General features: G+C 39.9%; 1 protein-coding gene across 1 annotated transcript in view; it reads left to right on the forward strand.

Moving 5' to 3' along the window:
* The first annotated feature begins 16428 nt into the window (after window positions 1–16428).
* The window catches only part of syt9b (synaptotagmin IXb), a 48125-nt gene continuing 39594 nt past the window's right edge, over window positions 16429–24959 (forward strand). Inside the window, exon 1 of the mRNA XM_086029285.1 lies at window positions 16429–16966. Coding sequence (XP_085885411.1) covers window positions 16819–16966 — 148 coding nt within the window. The 5' untranslated portion in view covers window positions 16429–16818. The remainder of the gene's footprint in view (window positions 16967–24959) is intronic.

A 24959-nucleotide genomic window follows, 5' to 3' on the forward strand; every position in this document is an offset into this window, starting at 1 on the left:
ATAAAACACACTTAACCAAGCATTCTTCGCCAAAAAATCTGCCTCAATTCCGCCATACAGAGTAGATTTCTGCCGGTATCGCTATTGTAGATCAGCTGGCAAGTCTTCAAAACACTTGATGATCGTTATTAGCAGCTGTGAGTGCGTGCGTGCAGCGTGTGTGGTACCACCCAAGATGGCTAGAAAAAAGACTTCCCAGAATGCCTCGCTCTGAGCTGCGTGCAAAGGGCTTTTACCTTTGCTGATGGCCACTGCAATCGGTTTTAGTACCTGCTTGTGGCACCACGTGTAATGGCCCTCGCCAACCTATTTTGGACTGGAGCTCAAGATATGCTCCAATGACACAAATTAATTCAATCAAAAAACATTTTGAAAGCACTGAAATATAGAATATAGATAAAATACATACAATGCAAGTAAGTTAATTCATACCAGGCTCAAACCATCACATGACATGATGCAACTTTATTTTCTGTACTGGTGATGTTTTAAGTAACATTTTAACATTCCTGTCACAGTATTTAGTGTTAAAAATAAGCTCTTACTGTTCTTCTTGGCTGCGATTGGCTGGCAACCAGTTCAGGGTGTACCTGTCTACTGCCTGATGACAGCTGGGATAGGCTTCAGCACGCCCGCGACGCTTGGGTAATGAATGGATGGATGTTCTTCTTGAGGCTTATGTGTCCACAAACTTTCAGCATGTCATTATTAATCACACTACTGTGTTTACTTGCTTTTTGTCCTGAATGCTTTGATACCTAATAATAAACTAGTTATAATTTTCCTCTACACACGCTACAGTACAACAGCCCAGTAAGGCCCGTGTAAAACAAAATGTGTAAAACATTATTTTGGTAATATGAGTAGGGACCAATATCACTGTGTGTGCATTGCTCACATGTGCACTCGCATGCCAACTACCCCATACATACAGATGTACCCTCATGAAAAATTCAATGCAATCTGTGGAGGAGACCTTTAAAAAATCCATGAAGTCTCAGCAAGACATCTAAATCTGTCTCTAACTGAGCTCTCTCTTCCTCTATAATGTATGTTGATAAGTCGATAAGCATGAGAATAGGAATTGTTTGTTAGAATGCAACTTTGCAAAACTCTGTCATCATATATACTTGCAGACTTGTGGCCTTGTTTAGGCGTTTCCATCTCCAAGAAATGGGCCGTACATACAGCAAAAGCAGCCAGTTTTTGGCAGTAAAAATGCTGCAAAAAAACACATACAACTTCATTTGTGAAATTTGTATGTGATGTCATATTCAAGTCGCCAGGTAATAATTTTAGGTTGCAGACCGGAAAGAATAAGAGCCGACCTTCAGGGAGATATGAACAGCTGTTGAGACAGTGGGTTTTTAAACTGAATAATAGAGGCATTCAGAGAAAAAGGCTCTGCTTTTTGATGATCACACATCATGGCTTGCTGTAATAATATAGTGAGTGGATATTATTCCTTTATCATCCATCCATTCATATATTTCTTGTTCTTGTTTGGCTTGTGAGTGAGCTGGTTCTCAATTATGTTTGGGTGAGAGGCGCTGACACTGTGAATCACAGTTTTCTTACCAAGTTTTATCAATTATAAATGTATACATTCCTATGAATTATTTACTATTAGTAAAGTATTAGTATCGTACATATAAAAATCATTATACTGTATATTTATCCTGTTGAATTAAAAAAGGAACACACATAAATAAAGCTCAAGGGTTGGTGATTTAAATGCTACTTTTCAATGTAATCTCAGTGTTTCTCAATCACAACTGTCTTTTGGTCAATAAGGGCACGCATGGCTGCCTTGTAAAACTCTTGGCTAAGCCTTTAAACATTTTTTATCAACTGATGACCCCTAATTCCTTTTCTTAATGGTCTGAAAAGATGATAGTCAGATGGTGCCAGAACTGGTGAGTATGGGCAATGGGTTAGGGTAGTTCATCCAAAAGAAGCGAGTTTTGAAACTGGTGTTAAGCCTGGATTGTCATGTTGCAGCAAAACCTTACAGTTCCAAGTGGGGTTTAACTCTTTTCCGTCCTCGTCCCTCCGTCCTTGTTCATAAAAATTATTGCCCTCCGTCTTCGTCCTTTTCAAGCGGTTGCGTCCTTACGTCCGCCCACACCCATCAAGAAAAAAAAAAAAAAAACGTCCATGCATGACGCCGCGGGAGAGATGCTAACAGAAGAGATATGTTTAAAGCTCATTAGCTTTGAAAACTTTGGGCTCTTGGAACTCGTGACATTCAAGGGACACTCTAAAAACAATTGGGTTAAAAATAACACAATTTGGGGTCAAAAATGGACCAATCCACAAATTGGGTCAATTTGACACACCTTCTTGCGTTGTTTTCTACAAAACAGCCCAGTTTTTGGGGTTGTTTTGTACAAAACTACCCATATTTGGGATTGTTTTCTGCAAAAACAACCCAGAAAGTTGGGTCATATTGACCCAAGTAGTGGATCGGTCCTTTTTTGACGCCAAAATAGTGTTATTTTTAACCCAACTGTTTTTAAAGTGTAAGAGTGCCACCTGTAACAGTTAATCATTTTAAACTTAAAATTTAATACCTAAAACAGTTCCTGTACAGTCAACAACATTTTTTAATGTCACCGATTTAGAATCTCTAACAAAATTCTAAAAAACAACAACAAAACCTATACACAACAGTATTACTGAACAGATATGTTTGACTTTGGAGCCTCAACTGTACAACCTCCCAGCTTCCACTGGTTGGTTGGATTCAACAAAGAACAACAGAACTAATCAGATTTGTAACCCACAAACTATTCAATAAATTAGGTAATCTTTAGGATTTACAACTACATTTAGGGACAAGATTTACTATACTTTTGACAGCCTTGTTCCCAAGAGAATTTCATAACCACTCTTTGACCTTGACTGTCAGGGTTTCTGTAATACTTTTTCTTTTCCTCATCAAGTTCTCTCTCTGTGAATAGTCGGACCACCTGTAGCCCCATCTTTAAAAATGTAATTACTGTGAGGCTCCCTGGTGAAACAAAGCTGAGGTGAATGCCAAGTCAAACCCGGATATATAAATTAATTAGGGCTAATTAAGTCAAGATGTATTGTTGTTACCTCACTGAGACATTTGCATTGTCAGTTACATCCTTAATATTTCAAAGCAAAGCCCTCATTTTTCAGTCTTGATATGACCGCAATATGACAATACTTTCAGTTCCAGAAACTTGAGAAGCCCACAGCGAGGGCACTATATTCATGTGCAGCATAAGTCTAGCAAGAGGCATGGTCTAACTGCGTGGAGGCAGGCTTGAACAAGTTTTGGTATTTTCACAGCTAAGCGTGCACAGCGTGGCACATTTTAAAAAGGGTGTTTTGCGCCGTTGTGGGCAGCAACACAGCCAACTCTATTTGCCATCAATCAAAGCGGCTCCTCTCATTCCCTTTCAGATTGGGAAGTGAGAGGAGCATTTTTGGTGTGGTGGAAGAATAAACTGCTTTGCTCATGTCTTGTGGCAGGTTGCGGAGCACAAAGTATGTGTTTAAGAGACTGCAAGCAGACCTCTATGGGAAGATGTTATAAAGTTGGCTAGGGACATCACAGATTTGTGAAGCGGGCACTTGAAGGCCACCTTCCACCCCGATCGTACTCAGTCAACACCCAAATCAACATTTGTTTCAATATCTCACAGTTTTGAATGTGAATGAATGTTACACGTGCACTACTGATTGGGAAACTGAAGATGTAATAAGTATCTTGTGATATTTTATCAAAAGGAGTTAAATGCATTATCTACAAAATCATTTGCCTCGTGGACCCCAACAATTCTTTCTCATATTGTTTAGTAAGCGTATGTTTTCAATCCCTAAAAGGTGTGTTTTATTCTCAAAAGTGTGTGCACCAGATGAACAGCCTCCACTGTAACAGACGCCATGCCTTAATGGCCAAACGGCCATTAAAACAAATAAATGCCTCCCCACAGTAGACCCCCATCAGAAGAGAATAACAGGTGGTGTCACAGGCAGTAATTATCTTTACTACATCAGTATATCCACCAAGTGCTACAGTGGTACATCAAATTATATTACCTTATTTTGCCGGTCCGGCCGCAACCCTCCGCCCTTGAAGTGGGTATCCTTCTGGCCGCGACCCCCCACCCTTATTCATAAAAATGATCACCGACCTCCGCCATTTGCCTTGCTGCACCAGTTTGCACGGGTCTTTGAAAATACCAAAACTTTGTCTTGCCTGCCCCTGCGCAGATTTATACCATGCCTCGCACCAAACTTGCACTTGTCATGAAAATAGAGCCCAAAGTGTTAAGACACAGTGAAAGCAGAGCAGATGCAATATACTTTGCTTGAAAATGTAATTTAACTGCTGCATACCAGATTTCATTATAGGGCCACTGTGGACAAATAAAGTAATTTCTCTTTCAAGGCCCTTTCCAAGAAATGCTACATAGTCAATAGTGTAGGCTATAACTTGTTTGTCCAGACATGCTGTTACTGCGTTCTTGAATATAATGCTGAGAACTTTGTATGGGACCATTCAAATGTTGCTATGTATATCTGAATTGGATACATGAATATTTTCCTGCAATTATTTTGATTATTTTTAATTAATTATACAAGATTTTGTTCCTCAAGTCGAAAGTCAACTCAAGTGAAAAGCCAACTCCCGCTCCGATTGACCACACATAGAATCACATCACACGTCTCACCACTTGGATTGGCCAGGAATCATGTCAGCCGTGTACACTCCAACAGCGGCACAAACAACTATTTCTAGCAGAGCATGTCGACGAAAATACCAAAAGAAAGAAAACTCCACCCATGCAAACAGTTAGAAAGCGCTTTGCGGTAGACTCACTCTAGGCACGAAAATAGAGACCTCAGAATGAAAGAGGTGTCCAAAGTGATGCACCACTTGAGCTGATGATGCCTTGCCCAAGGGCACCTCAACAGAGTCCGCCCGAAAAGTAGTCGCCATTTTTTAAACTTGTCCTATGATTTTTATTTTATTTCATTTGTATTTATTTATTTGGAGTACCGGCCCGAGAGAAAGCTCCACTGGTAGCTACTGCCCCAAACCAAGGAGAGGATGAAGAAGGCTAAAAGGTTCACTTTCCCTTTGAGACTATTATGTTGTCAAGAGTGAAAGACTGGGGTGTTTAACAAGCTTCCAAGTCTGAAAAATGAGTCACTGCATATGAACCTTAAACTGCCTTTTAACTCATGGAGCATTGGCCATGGCAGCAAACGATCTTGTCAGATTTCCATGAAAAAATACCCTATTTTTCTGTCGATTTATTACCTCAATAATACAGTTCAATCATGTTTATGCAATGGCTAATCCAATATCTTTTTCAATACATCCTATAAATGTTTGTGAAGTATGGTCCAATCCAAATTCAAATAAGCAATAAACCCAGGATTCTGTTAGGCTTTTAAATCCTATACAAAGGTCATCAGTCAAGCTGAATAATAAATGTCCCAGGTATAAGCTGCATCGTGCCTTTTAAATGACTGTTTTGTGTTCTATTTTGGACATGTTGTGTTTATTTAAATATTGCCCCTCGTTTATGTTTCACTCTGTCATATTTTTGTAAAGTCTTACCTTTCAAATAGTTACAATGATACTTTAAAACCCTTTTTTAAAAAGATTTAGTTGAGTGCTCTTTTATGAAAGTCTTACAGTATATACAATACATTTGCTGAGTGATATTTCAATACAGTGATATAAACTGTATTGGAATTTGAAATGTATGGAAATCATATTTGACTACTGTATATAAGAAATAAAACATAGAATATTCAAGTGTGGCTACCAATAAGCTACAACAACACTTTTGGACAAACTTGAATGCAATGTATTCAAGCCCACAATGTCTTGTCGGTTGAGTCATACATTGGTTACATTTACATCAGAGATGTACAATTCAGAACCAAGATCAAGAAACTTGTCTCAGTTATCCCTTTAACCTCATTGTTGATCAGCGGATGCTGCTCTTCCACAAGCTATGAAGAACAGAGCAGCCGGTGTGGAGGTGAACAGATCTGTTGTGTTGCTCGGAGGCAGCTGGGCCTGGCTCTCAGCCTGGCTCCATCCCCTCGAATAATGAATTTGAATCACCCACAACTGAAATACAACAGAGCATCTGTGGAGTGAATTGCAGGTGCACCTATCATTATTACAACTGAACCACTATATAGAATGTTGTTTCTCATTGCCCGGAATATGCCATTGAGATTAAAGGTAAAAACAACAACAACAAACAAACACAGAACAGTTGTTTGACTGAATTAATCATTTTGCCTGATTCACTGTTCATGAGAAAGGTGTTGGCATCAATGTGATATTTGTGCATGTGCATTAAGTGTATTATATCGGTCCCTGCGCCCGTCCCAGACGGACACCCATTTTGTGGACGGGCAGACGGAGGATGAGAAGTCTTCTAAAAATTACAGAATAAGCAAGGACAGTGCGTTTTCGTCCGTCCTTCTATTCATCTGGGTCGAGCTGATGTGTTGTTTTGGGTACTTTTAAAAAGAGACCACTGTTCTCTTCCGCGATACCACTGAGCAACCATGACTAAGCCTGCAAAACACTCTTTTTGTGCTCTTTCTCAGATGTGTTCCCTCCCTGCAGTATTGTTCTCACAGGCATCTTCTTCCCTCTAGTGGACACCAATTTCACTGACGAGGAAAAAGGTTTTGTTAACAAACTGTTAATATTGAGTACAAACCTTATCCATTTGCATGCATCTCTACACTGTAAAAATCTATCAAAACCTGATGGGTCATATAAAATCCATCCAAACATAACGGTTCATGCCAGCTCTGCCGTACACTGAAAGCTAAGACCCGGAAGTGGAAGATGTTCATTTTCCTCTTAAAATAACATTGTGTTATTTTGCAATAATTATTTTTATTGCTAAATGCAATAAAAACTGAAAAGGTCTTGTGTTAAAACGCAGTAGTATTGGGTTATTACATAATCTTATATATTCTCATGATGTCCCCTGACTTGCTCAGCCCGCATCATCAACACAATCAAAATCACAATGCTATCTTGGTTAAACAGTTGGAAACAATTAAATCCACTCACAATATTCCTAGTCGGTAAATGCATGTGCATAGGAAATGATCAGTAATGTAATGATCAGTAATGATCTTTAAATAATGTTTATGAGTGCACGGATGCTTTTTTTTGGGGGGGGGGGGTTAAGTTCATTAAGTTAATGAAGGCAAGGCAAGGCAAATTTATTTGTATATCACATTTCATGCACAAGACAATTCAAAGTGCTTTACATAAAACATAAAAAACATTACAGAAAGAGAAATAAAACATTAAGAATTGCAAAAATCAAAATCATGTAGAATAATTAAACTAAAATGAAAATATGAACAAATATAAAATAATACAATGCAGATTTCATGCATAGGCGCATGAGAACAGAAATGCTTTTAACCTGGATTTAAAAGTGTCTACATTTGGTGAAATGAACAAGGATAGAGGGACAAGGAAAGAAGGGTATACAGGTCGCGGACGGAGCGGCAAAAAAATGGTTAAGTGCCCATCTCTAGTTAATACAGAGTCCCAGCATCAAGCCCTCCATGCCTCTCCCTCTGTGGAAGAAGGAGCTCACCACGCCAGCTAGCTAGCCAATAAGTGTAACCGCACTGCGAGAGGTGAACATTTGCTCAGGTTCCACCTTCAACTACAATTCGAGGGCTCACTGGTGACAGTATTGAGCAAGACTTCATTGTCAAATGGTCCCTGCAAATCCTCTTCTCTCCTTTCTTGCTTTTTAACCCTTTGATGCACAACATATGTACACCCCTTCTAATGCACAACATGGGTAAAAAATGACCCACATTAATTTCCCATGTTATTTCATGCTGGCTGGGGTTTTCTTTGGTCTATCTTTTGAAATCAAATATTTTAATGATTGAATATTGCACATACGCTTTAAAGCGGAAGTCAACGCAAACATTTTTTTTTCAAGAATATGTTTTATGCAAGCACACTAGTTGAAACAGGGCATTCTGATACATTTTTGTTTGTGGAATAAGTGTTAATCCACTCATTTTTAGCCATGTCTGGGGGCGGCCATTTTGTCTTGTGTCGACTGAAAATTACATCATAACTGCTTACGACCAATCACGGCTCAGATTCAGAAAACAGGTCAGCCGTGATTGGTCGTTGTGAGCAGTTGTGATGTCATTGACAGTCGACAGAAGACAAAATGGCCGCCCCCAGACATGGCTAAAAACGAGTGGATTAACACTTATTCCACAAACAAAAATTGATCAGATTAGATTACTGCATTTACAGAATGATTTTGAACTGTAAATGTACAAATGAACTGTAAATGTTTAAACACCTGAATAGATTCTTTCCTAACAGTGCCTTTTAACATGGCAGAAACGTTGCTGATTAAAATGGAATAAACAAAGAGAACAGTATTTATTTATCTTCATTTCTCCTGTGTTTGAAATCACAAGTCGCTTTAATCATCTTCACTGAAATCCACGTTGTCTTCTTTATTGAAAAATTTGATATTTACTACATTTACGGAACGATTTTGAACTGTAAATGTACATGTATGTACCTGAACAGATTCTTTCCTAACAGTGCCTTTTAACATGACAGCAACTTTGCTGATTAAAACGGAACAGAAAGAGAAAATAAACAGTACTCTTCCTCTTTCTTTGGAACTACTATCTGATGTGCTCTTATGTGGCTATGTTTTTAAACACACAATTCCCCATTGCCTCAGTAATGTCATTTTGTTTTGGACTTTATCCATGCTCTCCATGCACCTCTTCTTATGTGGCATGACAAGCTCTTCGTCCAGCTCCTTGATGCATTTCCGGTGTATGTTGTTCACACCACCCATAGAATCAGGGTGCTGTGCTGTGAACTTGGTGTAGTCATTGAGAGGGGCATCATCCAGCAAATTGTACCAGGGAACCATGGGCGACCTCAATGTTCTCTGCCTGGTGCCCTCACCGGCTTGGGAGGCAACTCCTGGTAGAAGTACCTGAGGAAGGCAGGTTAGAGGATAAGAGACCTGGAGACCAAGGAACATTCCTTGGTCCCCTAAACCTCCAAATTGCCTACTCATCTTCCCTGTCTTGTTGCTGCAACCATCTCAGCAGTAAATCTGAGACCAGCCACGCTCTGGATTTTAAAAAAAAGCACAATATTTCCAATTGTACATCAATATACATACACATATATACATATTTATACAAAGTTGATTGAGTGTTAGCTCACTACAATAGAATAGCTCACTAAAACAGAATATGTCAACAGCTAGCTAGCCAATAGTAATTACTTCTGAAAAGTACTCTCTCAAGGTAACATAAACCTAATCAAATGTCTACAATTCTCTTTTATTTTTCATTCTTACAGTTATCTTTCACAATTGTTGTAGGTAGTGTTAGAGCAATTGAAAAACAATACTTACATGTATTAGATGGGCAAAGGGAAACACGTTTCACACAGTTTTCACTGTAAATGGATGTGGGTCGTTTCTGACCCATGTCTCTAAACTTGAGCTCCAAATACAAAAGCTGTGCTTGTTCATTGTGTAAGAAAAGACCAATAACAATTATGATTTGTGCTAAACAAAAACAAGATATTTAATGCATACTCTGCATAGTAATTGATAAAAATACTAATTCATTTCAAAGATATGTCATCAAAACTCTCAGCAATACATGCATTAAACAGAAAATGGAAGTGGGTCATTTTTGACCCATGTTGTCCATTAGAGAGGGATTGAATCAAAAATGGGTTGTATTCATAATGTAATGTAACAATACAAAAAATAAATCAAGGACGTATAATGATAAAAAACAATTGAGGAATATCTTGAATACTGAATGCTGAAATTAATTCATTGCAAAGACATAGAAAATTTTAACTCAGCCGGGTCACTTTTGACCCATGTTGTGAATCAAAGGTTTAACATGCTGCCTTTAATTCTGTGGGACTAGACAACCTTGCCTACATTCACCATGGATACCACTCAGTCAAAATGGTCACCGCATCACACAATACAATGCATACTGTATGGGGAAAAAAGCTTTCTGCTCAGCTTTGAGGTCATTGGCAGCTCTTGCTACTTCAGCAGAGCAACAACCATCATCAAGGACAACTCCCAACCCGGCAATCACTTGTTTAAACTGCTGCCCTCTGGCCGGCGCTACAGAGCACACGAAAGCCACGCAAACAGACTCAGGGACAGCTTCTTCCCCAGGGCCATCAACACACTCAGCAGCCATAAACAAACTCCCACATATTTCACCACAATACATATCTCTTGACTCTTCCCTGCATCACTCAAGTGCAGTAACTCCCAACTGCATACTCATATTCCCGTATTATACCCACATCATATCCTACAGTAGCCTAATTGCTAGCCATACTACCTTTCCTTTAACATGTTACAAACGCAATACCCCAAATGGTATTTACATGTACAACTATACAAGTGGAATACTTCTCATCCAGCATTACTGACAAGAGCATCAGTTGCTGTGGGCTGTACCATCTCACCTTATTGTATTTCATTTTATTGATCATTATTTTTACCTGCACACTATCACAACTTTTTAGTGTCTACTGCCTTTTTAGATCACACAAAAATAAGTAGCAGTGAAATTGTGTTGGGTACTGCAATGACAATAAGGATTATTATATTTTATTGTATCTGATATAAATTCTTTGCACGGTGATTTGCTGGTTAACACCCCATGTTATTTCTTCATAAAGTGTTTTTACTTATCTCTATTTTGTGCTGTTTTTATTTTTAACCACACACAGATGAAACCAAGGTAAACTACTTAGTGCTGGGATTTGGAATGGATTCATTGTGTTTCAATTCATTGCAATAGGAAACATTACCTCAGTTGTCAAACATTTCGGCTTGGGAAGGAAGTCACGGAACGGATCAAATTCATAAACTGAGATTCCACTGTACCATAAAGAGTGAAGTGCAGGCCAACCTGTTTGAAATAACCTTCTTGAATAACAATAAAGAATGTATAGTTTAAGTTTACATTGCAATGAATAATTATATGCAAATCCATTCAACGGGCAAGAAGACTCAACAATAATTCAACAATATCCCGTATATTGTGTAATTATTTTGTGCAATCTTTATCAGCGACTTTAACACATTATCAAATCTTATCTTCAAGAGCAGGCGGCACGGTGGCCGACTGGTAGGCACGTCCGCCTCACAGTTCAGAGGTCGTGGGTTCGATCCCGGCTCTGGCCTCCCTGTGTGGAGTTTGCATGTTCTCCCCGTGCCTGCGAGGGTTTTCTCCGGTTTCCTCCCACATTCCAAAAACATGCATGGTAAGTTGATTGGACTGTCTAAATTGTCCCTAGGTGTGATTGTGAGTGCGGATGTTTGTCTCTGTGTGCCCTGCGATTGGCTGGCAACCAATTCAGGGTGTCCCCTGCCTACTGCCCAAAGACAGCTGGGATAGGCTCCAGCACGTCCCGCGACCCTTGTGAGGATAAGCAGTATAGATAATGGATGGATGGATGGATCTTAAAGAGCATTTTGTCGCTGTCCTGTGAAAAACACTTATGTTAATTTTTTTCAATTTTCTTATTTTTACGTGAATGGTGTTTCCGCGTTACAGACATCGCATCAATGTGAAAATTAAAAATGTTACCAAAATTGGACATACGTGTTTTTCAAAGGACAGCGATGATTTGTAGAACAATAATTTGTTCTTTTTGTATAAATTCTCCCATCTACTGTACATGTTAGTTTGTAAGAAAAATATCAGAGTTTTAAATTAATCTTAATTACTTAATTAATTGAGTTAATCTCAACACACAAATATTCAATATTATTCATTCAAAAGCTAATTGAAATCTTATTGTATTTCATTTTAAGCTTTCAATTAGCTTTTGAATGTTGCTCACAAGAGCCATGGAATCATGAAATCTGCAACCGGTTTTCTGCTTTGGTGTGATCTACCTAATCCCAATCCCCAATTTACCCCCACTCTCATTACGCTGCTCTCATCTATGCAATAGTTGATGGTACCATAACAAAACACAAATAACCCGATACATGGCTCATTTGAAATTGTATTGATTATTTATATTGCATATGGTAGCTGGTGTCATGAATATAGGGCAGGAGGAATCACATTGATTACATGTACATCAACTAGGCTTGTGCTTGATTAAGTCCTCTGCGGGCGGCACTGGCTCCCAGCAGGTAACCAGGTGCTTAGCACCCCGTTGGCTACCCCTGCTGGAAAGTGTTTGCGGCATTGTTAATTCATGGAAATTACTGGTAACACAGCCCTTTTGCGCCTCCAACTACATGAAAAAATATCACATTGTTTCCCCTGTTGAAAATTATATTCCACTGGCCTTAAAATGTAAAAAATTAAAATTCACTTGGTAGTCATGGCTTCCTGGGGTAATACAGAATTGACCCTTATCTCATTTTCCGTGTTAGCTATAGAAACTGTTCTGTTTACTCATCACCCACCCAGTGTAATTTGACTTGCATACTTGACTTGATAAGACTTGCAATTAAGAAGAAGCAGTACATTTTCATGAATACTGTGAGCCACACTTTTGACCACAAATTCGACATTTGCCTTCCAACACAGCAGCGAACACAACAAGCACACAAAGCTGTGGTTCTCCAACCCCTACACAATGACTACATTTACATGCATACAATACTTGGGTTAAGGTCAAAATTCTGATTTCTGAGTCATTCAGAATAACCCGTTTACATGGCTTGAGCGGACAGAGTGAACTCCCAAATTTAAATAACTTGATTGAAATGGCGAGGCACTGGTGTCCTGACACAATAATACGTCATCTCCGCATGTTACTTGCCATCAATAAAACACATTATTTTCATGTCACTCACTGCACGAATGCAGCAGACGGTTTCCTCCTCGCTTTAAAAGTGTGGCCACTTAGCCGCCACCTTCCAGATCATTTTCGCAATAAAATTAAATGCATCGTCTAGTCATCTCGGTCCCTTTATGGTTGTAGCAGGCACGATATCCATTGTTGTCGCTGTCTTTTTGAAGCGACGCCCCCCGACTTGGAACGTAACTGTTTCAAAACAACTTGTGTCCATGAGTATAGTCAAGCTGCATGCAGCACTCAAGGATGACGCCGGCACACCAAGGTGGAGTTCATGCACTTCTTCCGTCTCGTCTTCCCTACTTCCGGAAATAAGCCGTAGCAAACCTGCTGTGTATAGTGGTTTGCTAGTATGCTTTTATTTTGAAGGCCGGAGGTGTGAAGGAGGGGAAGTGTGGAAAATAAGTAACTTGTTGACTGCAACTTCTGGCCGTCTGTTGGACCCAAATAATTATACATACAATACGACAAATCAAACCCCGGGGCTCGCAATGCAAGTAAGCACACGCAGTTGGGTAAGTACTACTAGCGCATTTGAAGCCTGTCCACAGCGGGTTCGAATTGTAAATCAGCCAGCTAATGATCTTTAAAAAGTCTCTGCCGTTAGCATCTCTCACGCGGCGACGTCAATCACGGACGCTTTTTTTGGGGGAGTCAGGGGGCGGAACAGGGCGGGGCCGACAATGTTTATGAATATGGCCGGAAGGCTACCCAGGTCAAGGGTGGAGGGTCGCAGCCGGATCGGCAAAAAAGGGTCAAGTGCCCTGCTCTGGAAATTGAGTTTTTGGGTGGGGTCGGGGTGCATCTTGGGGGTGTCATCTGTGTGCATAGCTAGGGTTGAACATCATTTGAATTTATACGATTCCTAATCCGATCAACTCTCAATTCCGAGTCTTGACTCATTCACTGCCAAAGGCATATTTATTTGTCTTTTCACAGTTCAGCCATTCAATCCCAGGAATTTATTTACAGTATTTTTTTTTTTTTTTTTTTTTAATTATGTTCAAATGTTAGTGTAAAAGAGGGTCTGAAACTGTCTGGCAGTGAATTAGTTAAAAACAAAAGTTTGCATGGTTTAAATAAGGGAGGTAATTTTCTTTTTGTTTTAAATGCTGTTTTTTTTCCTTGGGGGTGGATTGTTTGAATTTCACTGTCTTTTCATTCTTAATATTTTTAAAAATGATTTAATTAATAATATATGTTTGGAACTTCATGAACTTCTTACTGCATGAACTTTACAAGTAATTTCTCAAAGGGCTATTTTTAACCAGTCTATGTTAGATGGGTAGTTGTCACATTACAATTATCTTCTCCACTAGAGTGCACATGTAAAAAGTGCAATACTAGTTTTCTTAGTCTTCTTCCTTTGTGTCCGGCGCAGTATATTATTGCGTGCTACGCATACTCACATCCGATTGGTTCTTCTCCGTTCGTGTCTGGCATGCTATGTATTGTTGCACACCGTCCGCACACATTTAATAATTTAGCACTGACATTTAGTCCTGTATCTCACTGAGTGGCAAATACTTGCTTGTTTTATTGTCAGGGTTCCTAAAAGGTTTCAAAAGGTGACAAACAATTGCAAAAGGTTGCAAAGTGTTTTTCTTGTTTGCAACAATAATGTCTCGTTCCACTCGATTCTCGATGCCCAACCTTATGCATAGTAAACCCGTTTTGGAAGCGGCTTTAATGTGTGCAACTTCAATGTTCACCTGTGCAAAAACATAACTGGATCAGTTGATCAGGCTTGCATTTAAAACTAAATTATAGCTAGTGGATTATTTTTAAGTATTACATTTATTTGGCTTGGTGCTATTTTTTAATGTTGGTGAACCTGTCTGTGGCTATTTATAAACTGACTGAGGCAGAAATGGGCAGGGAGCCCTTGATTGGATTTATCAGTGCTTTATGGCACATTTATTCATTGTGCTTGCCCTTTATTACTCCTATCAGTAAAGGTCAGACACATGCATTACATCTCACTATTTAGGCCTCCAACCATCTGCAACTAGCAGAGTTGTGGCTTCGGCACATTACCTCATCACATTAGTGTTGAGCCAGTGGGAAGAATCAAATCTTTGGCTTAATTTATCCACCTTAAAGGGACGGTGGGGCCATGATGGCCACGTTTTCACTAACAAGTTCATTTTATATATTTTTTTGAAAATGAAAAAAGTTGTCATTTTCAATTTTATCAATAAATTTGGGAGGAATTAGGAAATAAGTGACTCTATGAATAATGCCCCTTGTTAATGAGCAGAATGGCCGCGCCCCCTACCATTCTATCCTTGTTCGGCCGGAGTCTCGCGAGGGACCGATTCCAAACTCTCCATTGGAAATCATTGTACTTTCATTGCTTATAACGTCCAAAAATGACAATCAATTGGCACCAAAATTTATGTGGACATCTCTACTAATGCCCACTTCAACATATCAAAAGGATTAACCTCTCCATGGCTGATTTATATGAGAATGAAGAAATGTGGAAGTCAGCAGAGCTGTGGAGGTGATCATGATAAGATCACATTTTATTTCAATAAATCCAAACTACTGTGCAGAACACTTGTATACTTTCACAGTTTGAAGTGGACAAGAGTAGTAATGTGCATTTGCATTTTGGTGGCGATCGGATACCGTTTTAGACAACAGAACTGACAAAGCGAGCAATATTACCAAGCATGCCTTCCTCGCGTGAGGTAGATCGCTGAGACCGAAAACATAACATAAAAGGGACGTGGAAATTTGTAGTAAACCTAATCACGAAAAAGTCCTTAAATCACTACAGAGTCTTTTGGGGTGGGAATTTTAGTACTAATGTCGTTTTTACATGCAAACCTATTATATAAGTGCCAATGTTAAGATCACCCAAGTATCTCTTTAAGCACGTATCTCACTGAGCGGCGCAGGTTTGTGTGCACACGTAGCGAATGTTGGTTTTTCGTCAGGGTTCCTTCAACTTCGCAAATGGTTTTGAAGACGTTCGCCAACAGTTTTAACAGTCGCAAACAGTTTCCCTTGTCGCAGCGGAATTTTGAATGTGTTGCGATTATTTGGTGTGGTCTGGTGAGGCGGATAGACGGACGGCGGAAGGGTACCCAGGCTTAAGGCGATAAACAGACCAGGAAACTTTTCACGCAAAGGCTTATGGTGTATAGGAATAAGGTGGTTAGGTTTACAGGTAAATGGTCACTCTTTACTTGCAATCTAATTAAACATAAAGAAAGAAAGAAAGAAAGAAAGAAAGAAAGAAAGAAAGAAAGAAAGAAAGAAAGAAAGAACAAAAGAAAGAAAGAAAGAAAGAAAGAGAAAGGAAAAGCTAAGTGGAGAGGTTAGCCTGTTTTTTTTTTGTTTTTTTTTAAGATAACAAGTGAATAGAGAGACCATGCATGCTGTTTGAATATAAGGGTTTAGGTTGCCGTGAAGGAGAAGGGGGGGGGGGGGGGGGGCTGGGGGGAGTTGATGGAGTCATATGAACTTCCTGTGCGTCTCAGCATCCCATTGCGATGAGAGGATCATTGAGAGCTCAGAGCAGAGAGCGTCCAGTCACTCATTCATTCGCAGCCATTGATGCTTCATTAGCGGACAGAGGAGAAACAGCGGCAGGCTTGTGAGCCAATTCGTTTGAGCGCGGGCGTGTACAAAAAAATAAACAACAACCACAACGAGGATGTTTTAAATAGCAGAAACTTATCAAAACCTTAATTACTGCAAAGAAATAACCTGAAAGTCAGACCAACTCTGGTTTCGCTCGACTTGGCGGATGCGTCACCATCCAGGGGTGTAGCCGCGGTGGATCGTGCCTGCGGTGCGTCTCCGGCCGTGTGACTGGGTTGGAGGATCGGGTCTGGGTTGGAGGATCGGGCAGGGTGGCCGAGCAGTCAGGAGGATGCTGGAGGGCAATGCCTGGAGAAAGAGAGTATGAGATTTGTCGAAAGGCGCTCGAGTTGCTCTCCGACCTGTGTTCCAAAGGAGAGGTGCAGGACGACAACTGCTTGGATTTCACCTACTACTTCAGAGACCTGGCCAGACCTCGGTACACGGACTCTGGTAAGGCTCCAAGCATCATTAAGAATTGACATGCAACAATGCATACAGCTCCTTAACTGTGCCATGTATCATATAGGCTACTTACGATTGAGATAACGGTTCGTAGTTTTTTTTCTCTTAGTAGAACAATTAATCACCACGTACCTCACGCAACGCACTTGTTATAATGTGCACGCAACTTTATATATCCATTTGCGTGCGCACACAATTCTTCTAACTGGTTTATAAATCTAGCAATGGCCACTCAGTTCATTCCAAATGTAACAAAAAGTGGCAATTGTGGACTTGTTGCTTGCATCTTTGAAAGTATCCTTTGTCTATAACACAGCTAGCGCTGCAAGCTGGAGATGTGTTTAGATTTTTTTTAGATCATATTCTAATGGACTGAATGGATATGGTAGCCCCACCCAACATCCCTCTTAGCTCCGAGCACTTTGCAGCCATGGCTCCCGCAAAAACAAACAAGATATTAAAAACGCATTTATGTTGCTTGTTTGACTCTCAGATAGATGCATTTGACAGGTTTTTCATGTTTGCATCAACAGAATATTCTGAGAGCGAAAAAGCCAGTATGAAAACTTTCAAATAAAACAGGGCATTAAAAAGGAAAACAAAATACATACTGTCTGTACATTGGTAAAAACGACGTGCAAGCTTTACATATTTACCGTATATTTTCCAAATATTGAGCAGATAGATGTATTTTCTTATTGTGTGTGTGTGGTGCTAGTTGACTTTGTTAATTGCCTATGAGGCGTGGCTGTTGCCTTTTAAAAGTGATACAATCCATCATTAAACATGTATGATGAAGAGGAATTTCAAGCTCCCAGATTGGTTCCCCCGAGGAGCTGTGACCCACTTCCTCTTGTATTAGACTGCTCTAAATGCATGCACATGTAGTTAGATTCACATCAAACAACGGTCCTGTAAACTGGGGGATTGCGGTCAGTCAAGTACAGTACAATGAGCAGTTATGCAATCTTCCTAAAAAATAAAAATAAAAAAAAGAAACTCCTTTTGGGATTCCATTGAGCCATTCAGACAAGTGGTTTCACAAGATACAAGATTTTGTGTCACAGTACATGCCTTTCAGTTGATCCATCATATACATGGAAAAAATGATGTGTTAAATTTACTCAGTTTCATTTCATCAGACCCGTCGTCCTGGGTGGGCTATAAGGGGCCGTACCCACCACTAAGTTGTTTGCGCCCCCCCAACTTGAGGCACAGATCTCTAAAAAGTAAAACAACAAAATAAAAACCTAATATTTCTCTAAAATGTATTTTATCATTGTAGAAAATGCTACAAAGTCCTAGTAAGATAACCTTTATATGGTTACTAATTTGCATACTTTTTTTTATGTTCTTGAAGTCTGCGACACAGCATGAAGACTGAGGCTAGCGTGTGCACAGTGCTGTGAGTTTGTTTAGCAGAACTTCCCTACAATAATAATGTCTATTTTTGTGTTAAGAAATGTCTTGAGTTGTTTATCACTCAGACACTCAGACTATATTAAAGGTACAACAACCTATTATGCCGCAAAGTAGGTTCAAAGCATGTTTGTGTAATTTTGTGCCCTGGCTGATGTCCCTCTGTTGACTCCAACTGCACCTGTTATATAGCTGGTCAAATTTGCTGGGTGGCTTAAGGATTTATTGTTATAGAAGCTACATTCAAGATCTTCACATCAAAATCCAAAATACCAAAAACTGTGATGAGGCAAGCCAGCACAACGTTATGTTCATTTTAAATACATTGAGCTACATTGTAAATTGTGAGGGGTTCTGTCTGAAGCCAGACATGATAACCTGGAGAAGCCAACTGGAGAAGTTGTACCATTGCATTTGGTAACAATAATTGACCCCCTCCCCTATGCATTTCATGTGCTCCCTAAAGACTGAGGTCATGTGACGGGTCTGCATTTCGTCACGTGTTTGCACAAAAAAGACAATCTTGATCTGCAGAAACATTTTGGAAGTAGACTGCTACTCCACTTTAAAATTATGTTTGGATCCAGATGCTTATATTTTGTGCAACCACTTGAAATAAACTTAAGTAAATTCAGCACAGTTTTTTTCAGTGTACACATAATTTTACAGTTGAAGTGTTGATGTGTCATCCAGATGCAAATGTTAACTTTCACCTTGCAGTTGTTTACCTTCTTAATTATAATTTTATATGTGTGAATTACCCAAACCTCTGTGTTAGTTGGCCCACTATTATGGACCTAATAGATCCCGTCACACAAAGGTCATTCTGGCTACACAACAACACATTATATCAAAAATAAAGCACTGATACTGAATTTAAGGAGGATTATTACCCTCAAACATGTTGGCTATAATGTTTGTGTTGTTTGTTGTCTTGTATGTCACAATGACTTGTCTTGTATGTCACAATGACTGCATCATTTTATATATTTTCTGTAAATTAATTCATGAGACAGCTAAGCTTTTTAAAATAACATGCCGCTCATTGATTGTTGTTTTTGGATAAGCAATAGCATTGAACATCTTTAGTACATATTATATGGGAATGACTCCAACAAGTTATGCAAATTACTTTTCAAATGTATGTTTGCCATCTGTACATTATAACACTTGAAGTACAAGGAAAGCATGAAACATGCATACAACTAAATAAAAAAGAAATACACATCAAAATTGTAATAAGTACAATAAACATTTCACTGGGGAAGAACATCTGCGTGTATAAAAGGGCCCACTAAGAATAGCATGACATAGAATGAGAGTGACATAAAACACATGTCATTCCCCGCATAATCCTGGTTATATGTCATTTGAAATAATATCCTCAAGGATGAGGTAACTGTATTCAGGGCTTTATTGTCTGAAAACGTCACTGTTTATGCAAAGGGTAAAGCTGAAATCTTTGAAAATGTAAGCCTGTCTGTACACCCCTGTAAAGAAATGCTGCATGTCTATCTGAATTCAATGCTATTGCAGTATTTTTCTGTAGTCTTGATTGGTTCTACATAAACCAGGCAGCATGATTCATTGTTAGCTGCTGCTTTTAGGTTGGAGCCCTTCTAAGGAGTTGCTTGGATCAAAGGGATATGGCATGAACAAATGGTTGTTGCTGCCCTAGTTACTGGCCTCGGGAATGTGTTGATGCAACAAACATCACGAGCAAAACCTTGTAGCCTGCAATTATAATTAGGTCAACACCAGTTCAGGCTTTCTTCTCCATTTTGACCCAGAGAGCATCTGCATGGGTTTATGTGTTACTGTCCTTTAACATCTTAGGCTAGTAGGCCGCAGAAGAGTAGAAATGCAACATAGTGTTCATTACCATGTGGATTAACCTTTTGCTTGGCATTCCAGAAATGTCCATCCATCCATCAATTATGGAAAATGCTTATTCTCATGAGGGTGCTGGAGACTATACCAGCTGTCTTTGGGCAGTAGGTAGGGTGCAGCCCGAATTGGTTGCCAGCCAATCTCAAGGCACACACAGACAAACAAACGCTCTCACTCACGATCACACCCAGGGACAATTTCGACTTTAAGATTGTTCAATTAACCTACCATGCATGTTTTTGGAATGTGGAGGAAACCAGAGTACCACCACAAGCATGGGCGAGACCTTGCAAACTCCACACAGGGTGCAGCCCGAATTCGAACTCTGGACCTCTGTATTGTGAGACGGCTGTTAAACTAATCTTTCTAATCCTACGCGCAGAGTTGACATTTCTTGAATTGCCCCAGTTGGAAAAATAGTATTAATTTAAATGAGGCTAAGGAACATTAAACAGCTCATTCATTCAAATCATATCTAAAAAGCACAAAGAAACAAACATCTCTTAACTTCTTCACTTATTTATAAACATAGTTTTTTTTTTCATAACAATAAACATTTTATGAAACTGTAACTGTGGGTGGCATGATAAACAATGACTTCTCAGCCATGTTGCTTTCTTGCTATGGTGTGAAAGTAATGATTTCAAATGATATTGACTGTAAGAATTAAATGGTCTCCACAACAGATTATTTTAAAGTGTGCATTCAGATCAATATTATATTTGTTCTTCAAACGTATGGGACACAATTTTTACAAATTTCAATATGTTGTATTAAATAATAAAATATCCATGTTGCAATGAACGGCTTCTCGCATTGATACACATTAACCAAGTATTTCACAGATTTGGCATTACGCTTTGAAAATATTCTGGGCGGGGCCTGCGCGACAACGAAATTGTGAAGAAGGTGGATATAACGTCATCGAGCCACATCTCTAACTTGCTGACTGTGAAATATGCTCGTTGTGGTTTGTCTTCTGATTAATTACGTTTCTCCTTTAATTAAACAATAAAAATGGCGCGACCAATACTTACCGACATCTTGTCATCGCCATCTTCAGAGTCTGAAGTCAACCCCTTTGGTCCAGTGACGTCACGCATGCACTGGGTCAAATGGCCAATGGGCGGACCCAGCTCATGAACATATTGAGTTTTCTGCATCTTTTTTTGAGGCCTTTTCATTAGTTTTTTACTAAAGTAATCCTTAAAATGTTATTATTAAAAATACTATAGTACTATTACTATAGTACTTGTACTCCTTAAAAAAGTTTTTAGGGTAACTTTTTTTTCGTGTCCCATACACTTTAAATATGCAATTAATGTAAATAACCTGTAGCAGAGTATCAGGGTGTCTAACAGTACTGCAGTCATGTGAAAAGGGCAGAAAAATTACTAATGCCAAAATTTGTGACAAAAGTGTAGGGGTGCCTGGATAATATCAGTGCACTGTAATGGATGGGAACTCACTGTGCCAGTACTAATTACTGGTACTGGTACTAATTACTACACACCAGGAGCGAGCTAAAGCAAACAAAGTATGTTTTTTTTTGTGGTTACTGGGTTCCACAAAATCATCAGAGCAATGGATTCAATATAATCTTTGTTTATCTCTTCCACTAATACTTCCAATAATATCACTTCAAATTGGTGCACACTCAAACGTTTAATGGTGAACAAAACACAGAGCCAGCTAGACCATGAGGCCTCCAGGGGGTGCCACAAAATTGGGGAAAAATCAAATTAAACATTAACCTTCAGTTCAACTAATTACTTTTAACTTCTAAAATGGAAAAACTAACATAGATTAAAACAAGGCCCAATAATTATTACTAGAAATGACAATACAAAAAAAGTTATTGTATATTATAGACAATTGGAAACATATGACTAAAAATGATAATAAATTGCATAATTTTGAATTTCAATTTTAAGTTGGGGCTAGGTGGTCAACTGGTTAGCATGACTGCCTCACAATTCAGAGGTTGTGGGTTCGTATCCAGGCTCTGGCCTTCCTGTGTGGAGTCGAGTTTGTCTGCTCTCCTTGTGCTTACGTGGGTTTTTGCCAGGTACTCCGGTTTCCTCCCACATTGCTAAAACATACATGTTAGGTTAACTGAAGACTAGATCAGGGGTCACCATAATGGTGCCAGGTAGCCCCCAAGGACTTCATGAGTAGCGCACATTGTTGTCTTTAATGTGAGTATAATTGTTTGTCTTACAGTATGTGCCGCCTGTGCTTGGTTTGCGTCCACTCCAGCGCCTCTTGCCCAAAGTCAGCTGGGATGGACGCTAACACACCCGCGACCCTGATGTTGATAAGTGGTATAGAAAATAGATGAATGGATGGATTTTAAATTGGGTGACAAAGGTTAAAACAATTGGACTTTTGCATGTGTACAGTATGGGAATCCCTGATGGAGGGGCCATATAAATCTCGCTCGAGGCATTGGGTATGGCTGGCTCTCCCAAAACTCTCTTGTAAATACATAACGCAAGCGGTCGTGATGGTTTGTGTGTAAAACCATTACCAAGCCGGCAGAGCTGGGCAGTCCTGGACTAAGCATGGCCGGAAGTGGATTTTAGTCCGGCCCACTAATTGGCCCTCATGCGTGTGACGTGCTTGCGAGGCGGGCAAATTTAATCTCAGCCTACTCGGTGAAAGGCTTCTTTTTAGGCTTCTTTCTACTCCCGTAACAGCGAGAGCGACAACTTCCGCATTGATTCACATGACCGATGCATTGTGCTGTTGGCGAAGGGTCTGCAACACATGCCACGCACACATCAGGAATTGTTGCTACTCTGATCGGTCCATTATGTCACATGTTGCGATGACATACAGTTTCCCACACTGAGGAGAGAATGCACCACGCAGCTCGTTGCTGCTGCAAATCAAACTAGTTTGGCAGCGGCGTATGTGTAAAAACAAGCTACTCACCCACGTTCCCCCTTAGCCGCCACCTTCCAGATTGTTTTCGCAATAAAATTAAATGCATCATCTAGTCATCTCGGTCCCTTTATGGTTGTAACAGGCACGATATCCATTGTTGCCGCTGTCTTTTTGAAGCGACGCCCCCTGACTTGGAACGTAACTGTTTCAAAACAACTTGTGTCCACGAGTATAGTCAAGCTGCGCGCAGCAGTCAAGGATGACGCCGGCACATCAAGGTTCATGCACTTCTTCCGTCTCGTCTTCCCTACTTCCGGAAATATGCCGTAGCAAACCTGCTGTGTATAGTGGTTTGCTGGTATGCTTTTATTTTGAAGGCCAGAGGTGTGAAGGAGGGGAAGTGTGGAAAATAAGTAACTTGTTGACTGCGACTTCTGGCCGTCTGTTGGACCCAAATAATTATATACAATACGACAAACCCAACCCCGGGGCTCGCAATGCAAGTAAGCACACGCAGTTGGGTAAGTACTACTGGTGCATTTGAAGCGTGTCCACAGCGGGTTCGAATTGTAAATTACCCAGCTAATGATGCTTAAAAAGCCTATGCCGTTAGCATCTCTCCCGCGGCGACGTCAATCACGGACGCGGGGGCGGAACGGGGCGGTGGCCGACAATGTTTATGGATATGGCCGGAGGATCGCGGCCGGAAGGGTACCCAGGTCAAGGGTGGAGGGTCACAGCACAAAAGGGTCAAGTGCCCATGTCTGCAAGCAGGGCTGAGGTCCTCCTTGTCTAAAAACAAACAAATGATGATTAAAATGGAACTCAAGTGAAAAAAAATCTTCATAATAATATGCAGCAACACTAGTCTAAACATGGTCTTCTTGATTAATATTGCATTTGTGGACCATTAAATTGTATCCACCTTGCCTTCCGCTGTCGATTGACATTTGCTCAGGTAACAACCAATCATGCCTCATCTTGTGAATATCACATGACCAAACTGAGAAAATAGGCGAGCTGTGATTTGTCGTTATAAGAGCCCTAGGCAAATATGATGTAATTTTTAGTCCACAGCAAGTGGCACAGTGGCCACCACGAGATGGATAAAATCGGTTGGATTCTGCTACTTCATTCATATTCCACTAACGCAATATTAATCCGAATGCCATGTTTCGAAAAGTGGGGGCACATAGGGCAAATTACTGTAAGGACAATTTTTGACTGGACTTCCGCTTTAAATAATATTATTTTCAATTTCAGTTATCTTCTCTGTGCTTTTTATTGATTTTCTAATTAAATCCAATAACGCCCATGATTTCAAATTGAAATTTAGTGGATTTGCATTTTTCCTTTCAATTAACTAAGAGACACACAGTAAGCAGCCAAGAGTAACATCAGATTGCCACTCCCTCTCTAAATGTGCTTCTTTCTGTCTCTATTCATATCTCTGATATAATAGTGTCAGAGACTCTTACAATGCACTCCTAATTTTCCAGAGTCAGGCTAGTGTATTTAATGTTGGTGGACTGCGATTTTGCTCATCGCATAAAACTGCAGATTAAGCGCCTGAGGTGAGGCAGACACCACAGTGCTTCACTGAAGGCGACGTATGAGACACAGGTTCATGTTGGCGCTGTTCTTCTTCCCAGATGTAACAGAGTAAAATATACTTGATTAAAATATGACAAGTGGTGCAACAGCGCCATCACTGGCACAGATTAGCATGTGCAGGCTGCTGCAGGAAACACATAGCTGTGAGGATGAATCTATTGTGGTGAGT

This window comes from Filicampus tigris, chromosome 4, assembly GCF_054856515.1.
Source record: "Filicampus tigris isolate MCC_2025a chromosome 4, RoL_Ftig_1.0, whole genome shotgun sequence".
In the NCBI taxonomy this organism is placed as follows: domain Eukaryota; kingdom Metazoa; phylum Chordata; class Actinopteri; order Syngnathiformes; family Syngnathidae; genus Filicampus; species Filicampus tigris.